Raw genomic sequence first — 6,010 nt, 5'->3', positions numbered from 1 at the left:
TGCCCTTTATCTCATTGGCTAGGGAAATTAGGTTTTGCTTCTCTAAGTAATGTGTAAAGGGCGATTTAATTCGTTGTTAACCCCCTAATTTGAATACAAAAACATAATTTGGACTTCTTGTAAATGGCAGTTTTGGTTAATATACAAAAACATAATTTGGACTTCTTGTAATTTATAATTAAGACCGACTAATTTGAATACAAAAACATAACATACATATATATATATATATGTATATATATATATATAGACACACCGCGTTGTAAGCGAGGCATAGATTGCCTACGCATAGAGAGCGCATTGATTACAAGGCCTAATTCGGATTAGTCATCAGAAACCCTAATTCAAACAGAGTTTTTCTTTGGGTTTTTGCTTTCGGAGCATCCATCAGAAACCCTAATTCCGACAGAGTAGTTAACGCAGAAGCGCTAGCTCCAAAAACCTCTCACAAGCCCTAGCGCAGATCAGACTCTCACCATGGCCGGTTCTGTTACAACCCCCGTCTCACCTTTGGCCAAATACAAGCTCGTGTTTGTTGGCGACCAATCCGTCGGCAAGACCAGTATCATCACCAGATTCATGTACGACAAGTTCGACAACACTTACCAGGTACTGCAACCCCGGCCATCTCTGATTTCTCTCTCTCAATCGTCTCGGATTCCCTCATTCGTATCTGGAGCGCCTAATGCGAAATGAGATGAATTTATTTGTTTGCCTGTTTGCAACCCTTCATAATGTTTGATGATAGATAGACCTCTGGCTATGGAAATGACATGCCCCATGATATGTACCTATCGCAATGACGTATCCCTATGTATCACAAATGACATGTCCCCATGATGTTTATCTATGCATGCCCCATGGTACCTATGAGGTATCCCATGACCTCCATATGTTAGTTACTAGATTGGATCACGTTGAAAACTACAATCTTTACCTAGTAAATTTTTGGTCAGTCAAGCATGAATATGAGCATTGAGAAGGGGGTTAATGCATGCATGGATAGGTGGCTTGCTTTGTAGTCAACACAAAGCACTTATTACCTATCATAACATATCAAACTCTGTGTACCAAGGATGTATTTATTTTAAAAAAGGAAATATTTTTGAAAAGTGTACATACTACTAAAAGGTGAAAGAATTCTCTGATACCTATTGAGCAGCTTGGCTAGGATACTAGTTTTTGGTCCACCTTAGCATGCTTCAGGAATATTAATGGGGTTGTTCCCTCATATTTTATCGGTTGTAGGTGGTGGATTGGAACTGTGAAATCTGGGTTAAAATTTGATATTACATTTATTTTCATGGACCAAAGCATATATTCTTGGTATTTTCTCTCTTTTTACTTTGAAAGTTCCATGATTACTTTTAAGCATTACCTTTATTTTTTATTGATTAGAAAAAACATTACCATAGGAGTGATACTAGTAAGTCATTGGTTTACCGTCGGCCAAGAACGCTTCCGTAGTCTTATCCCTAGCTATTTACGAGATTCCTTTGTAGCATTGGTGGTATATGATGTTGCAAATAGGTCCCCATCATTTTTATTGGCACTCTTTTACTTTTGTTTTCTACTTTATAGAAAACATCTAATAAAAAAAATATTTGGTGATTGAGTTTGTAGAGAGGGAGTCTTTTTTAAGTACCAAGAGATGGGTAGAGGAGGTGCGCTCCGAGCGTGGAAGCGATGCCATCATCATGCTTATGGGAAATAAGATAAACTTGGTCAATAAAAGGTATTTTGCACGAATCATGATCCAATGTTAAGGAAACTATTCACCATGGATTAAAAAGGAAGCTATAATTTTGAAGAAGCATTCTTTCATAATTCACTAGAATATCTCTAAAACTTGAGCATTTGGAGGAGTATCTTTTCTTTCTTCTACCATACAAATTTTGAATATTTAACTCTAGGTTAAAGCTAACTAATCTTTTTCCAAACCTTAAAATCATCTTAATCGACCCACAACACCATTTCTTAGCAACCTATGTAAGGAAAGTGTAGCCTTGAAGGGCTATTTTATTGAGTTATAGGCCCAGATGGCATTTCCCTTTGTGAAATTACGTCAAGTCATTGGTAATAGGAGTAGTATAGATGACATGGAGAGTAAGCTTTTTCCACTAATTTTATGTACAATCTTGGTTTATGAGCAGGCAAGTTTCTACTAAAGCAGGAGATGCCAAAGCTAAGGAGCTTGGTGTGATGTTTATAGAAACAAGTACTAAGGATGGTTGTAACATCAAGGTTTGCATCTTATTTTTGACATCTTTTTGTTGTGTATATTTAGTCATAAACATTATGCACAACACCACAAATGAAGGCTTTGTGGCTTTCAATTTTGGATACCTAAAGTGGGAACCCTTACCAGGCTCCATGTGTTACAACCCTAACCTCTCCATGTGTTATCTATGAATCACCTACATCCTGATCATCAAAACACATACACAAAGACATGGAAATTATTTGATAGACTCACCAACTCAACCATTGGTCTCAGTCTTGATAGCTCTGAAAAACCCTCAACAAGGGAGAAATAGATAAAAAGATATATTACTTACTATGAGGTTTTCAAAACATAGAATATTTTTTTCACATATTGTTAGAATTTCGTGGTACTCATGCTACACCCCACTCTTTGTGCTTGCTTGACCTCTTGTAGTTGACATGCTTTGGATGCCATTGCTTCCACATGCTTTCCACCTTGACCATTCTCACACAATGATCAAAACAAGGCTGCCACCCTTGCTTAAGTGGTTTGCACATAGATGTTTCTTTAATATGCTTGATGCTTTTTTGTATACCATACCTCCTCCATGGGCAATGAGGAAATTCCTTAGAGTAATGGTTATGAGGTAGATTTATATAGAAAAGGGAAAGGGAGGGTCTTACCACTTGCCTTATAGATTGGTCAAGGGCATTGTCTACTCCTTGATTACAACAAAAGCTTTTGTGCATGTTGGTTACATGATACCCACCATTAGGGTTTGAAGGTACAAGCTTAATGAAAGTGAGTAAGTGGTTGAGGTAAATGCTCAAACCAATAAGGTACATCATTCTTGGCTCAAGAAGGTGAGGGCATGGCTCATAATGTTGTCTATGCCTCTTACAAAGACAATGCCAAGAGATGCTTAAAAACATGATAAACAACAAAGTAGAGCACTTAGTGATGCTATGCTCAACTTTACAACTTATCTTAGAAGATGAAAATGTTGAATATGCAACGGAATAACATGCCTTGGGCTTGGGGAATGAGAGCATATGGCTTATGACATGCCTATGCCTCTTACAAACAAGGGCCTCAAGAGTGATACCCAAAACCATTAAAGGTGAGCACATAGTGTACATGTGTCCAGCTTTAAACCACTTAAGGAACCGAGTTTGTTGATAAAAAACTAGAAAACTTTAACCTCTTTGGCTTATAGGATGAAGATAATGGTTTATGGTTGCACCATTTCTCCTTGGAAGCTTGCCAAGGTAAGCATAGAAGCGGGTTGATGAAGATTTATAATATGGCACTTATGGTGTGTGCCCGGTCTCCAATATTGATGAAGAAGAGCCTCCTTAGTGTTAAAGACCTCCTCCTTTAATGGTTATGACCACTATTAGTGTTAAGCAACACTATTAGTGCTTATAAGCACACTTTGAGAAGCTCTGTGCACTTGAAGTTGTTGATGAAGCTTGATGAGAATGAGGCTCATGAATACCTCATGGTGTATGGCCACCGCTTCAAACTCAAAAAAAGGATCAGCAATAAGCCCTCACAAGAGCACTTAGATGATTAGAGCAAAAAAGAGGAGATTAGTGAAAGAGAATCACTATTAACAAGCTTGAGCAAGCTTTCATGGAGAAGTGAAACAGTAGGTGCATGGTTTTTCTCTTATTGTGAGAGCATGGAGCAGCCACTAGGGCTAAAAATGAAGCTGTAGACTCATGAGGCTATGGGCTTCAAAAGCCCTAAGCCCACGCAGCCTATTATGCGCTGCAGACGTCGAATTCATATACGACATCGACGGCAGCTAGGAACTGCATCGGCCTACACAGGCGGCAATGCCGCGATAGAGAGAGGGCGATTCGGCTGGTCAGCTATACGAAAATGTCCGCCTGAATGTCCTCTTCACTTTCTTAGTTGAGAGCTCCCTGAGATTTTACCTCCACGAGCTGCTAGAGCTCCTCCAATGGCAGGAGGTTCAACTCCACACAAGAAAAAGTGATAAATTTGACCTATTCTACACGACAAAAAGGCCTAATCAACCAAAGCTCTAGATACCATGTTATAATTTCGTGGATACTCATGCTAGATCATTATGTGGAGGAGAGAGACTCACAAAATACAAGAAAATATATTAAGTTGCTCAAAATACAACTAGGCTTCTTGCTGAATACAAATGCCTTTGGCATGTGCCTTTAAATAGGCTTGCTAGTGGCCTAGGGTTAGGTGGCTCCCTTAGGACCATTCACACCCACACACCTTCTACACCCTTGTTCACTAAGGCTCCAAGGCCTATATCTTAATACATATCACTACTAGACATGTCATATCACTCTTAACAATCATTGAAAGAAAGGGGGTTTTCACCTTGCAGTTGTGTTGCAGTTATGGTGGGCAAGATTGAACCCACATTCTTGGAGTTCTCCTTTAACCAACCTGTAAGATTCCTCCCTTCGACTTTTGAGGTGTGCAGGTGTAAAAACCTCCCCTTCTGATCTTATAATTATTCCCCTCTCTGAAATAAACGAAAGATCTTGTTTTACCTTGTTTTGGTCTAGAGAGAGAAAATATCTAGAGGGAGGTAATTCAAAATTGAGATATTTTTGGATATAAAAATCTTCCTAGTGTCTAAAATGGTTTCCCCTGAAACAGATATTCAAAAAGAAATTTTCAATGTGCAATTGAAATAAATTGAAATTAGGTAAAAAGAACCTTAGCCTAAGGGTCTAGATTTTTTGAAATTTTTGAATTAAGGTTCCTATGGATCAATTAGATTAATCCAAATGTAGGGAGGAGATTAATTGAAGAATAAAAGAAAATCCCCCCAAAAATGAGTAAATACTCATATAAGATGAAGAGTTGACTAAGGACAAGGTTATTAGTTAAAAAAGAAGAGATATTTAGAAGAAATGATGCATTTTTGACACCTCAGTGTAGGAAAATTTTCCTTATGATGTGTGGTTTTTAAACTCATAAATAATGAGATATTTTCATCTCTCCTCTCTCCTGCTTTAACTAGATCCAAAAAGTAAGTTAAACTGACCTAAAAATGGTCAAAAATTGACTAAACTGATGTGAAAAATTCTAGAATCAGTTTGCTTGGTTAGAGGCTCACTTTTTCCTATAAATGAAGCCTCCCCCTTTGTAAATGGTTAATAGTGTTTTATGCATTGTTACTCTACTCCTCCCTAGAGCCAAAAACATTGAATTTATTGATAATTCATTAGTTTTTGATCATTTCTTTTCAAAAGAATTGGTGGCCACTCTTGTTGCAAACAAGAGTAGATTTCTCAAACCATCAAGCCAAAGGAAAGCTCACAAAAATTCATGTAAGCTAGAAATCCTACTTTTCTTTATTTCATTTAATGGTTTTTTAATTTTTATTTTCTTTAAAATGAAAAATGATCCTATGCCTTGTTGGAAAGGCTTTCCTCCTCTCTTCATTCTTGAATTCAGCCTTTCTTTATCCTAGATGTGTAATCAAATTGTTAGAATTAAACTTTTCATATTGTTTCTCTTCAAAAAGTGAAATTTGATTAGTTTAGAATGCTTTAAACCATTTGGGATAATTTCTAAGTAACTTGAGAATGAAAAAAATTTAAAAATCATCCGCCATATTAAGGAGGTTATGGTAAAATTTTCTTAAATTTTATGAAATAAGTTTTATCTTTTACTATTCAAAAAGAATAATCCCCACCGCTTGTGTATTCTAAAAATGTTATTTTTATTCTATACATAGAAAAATACATATTAGAAATATTTTTATAATAAAAGTGTTATTTTCATTAGAATTAATTTCTA

General features: G+C 36.7%; 1 protein-coding gene across 4 annotated transcripts; it reads left to right on the top strand.

Annotated features, from left to right (window-relative positions):
• Nucleotides 1-272: 272 nt before the first annotated feature.
• Nucleotides 273-2,507, top strand: LOC147640996 (ras-related protein RABH1b-like). 4 transcript variants are annotated; one of them, XR_015267537.1, is made up of 4 exons: nt 273-609; nt 1,249-1,326; nt 1,624-1,735; nt 2,154-2,507. XR_015267537.1 is itself a non-coding variant. In XM_086809465.1 (3 exons), exons 1-2 carry the CDS (start codon nt 478-480, stop codon nt 1,285-1,287), a joined length of 171 nt encoding a protein of 56 aa, XP_086665591.1. In that variant the 5' UTR covers nt 273-477; the 3' UTR covers nt 1,288-1,326; nt 2,154-2,507. The 4 variants fall into 4 exon arrangements, 1 of the variants encoding a protein (XP_086665591.1); XR_015267538.1 differs by lacking the exon at nt 1,249-1,326; XM_086809465.1 differs by lacking the exon at nt 1,624-1,735.
• Nucleotides 2,508-6,010: the final 3,503 nt, after the last annotated feature.

This window comes from Cibotium barometz, chromosome 2 (assembly GCF_041138505.1).
Source record: "Cibotium barometz isolate CiBa-2024 chromosome 2, ASM4113850v1, whole genome shotgun sequence".
In the NCBI taxonomy this organism is placed as follows: Eukaryota; Viridiplantae; Streptophyta; class Polypodiopsida; order Cyatheales; family Cibotiaceae; genus Cibotium; species Cibotium barometz.
This window is presented reverse-complemented; position numbering and strand designations above follow the sequence as displayed.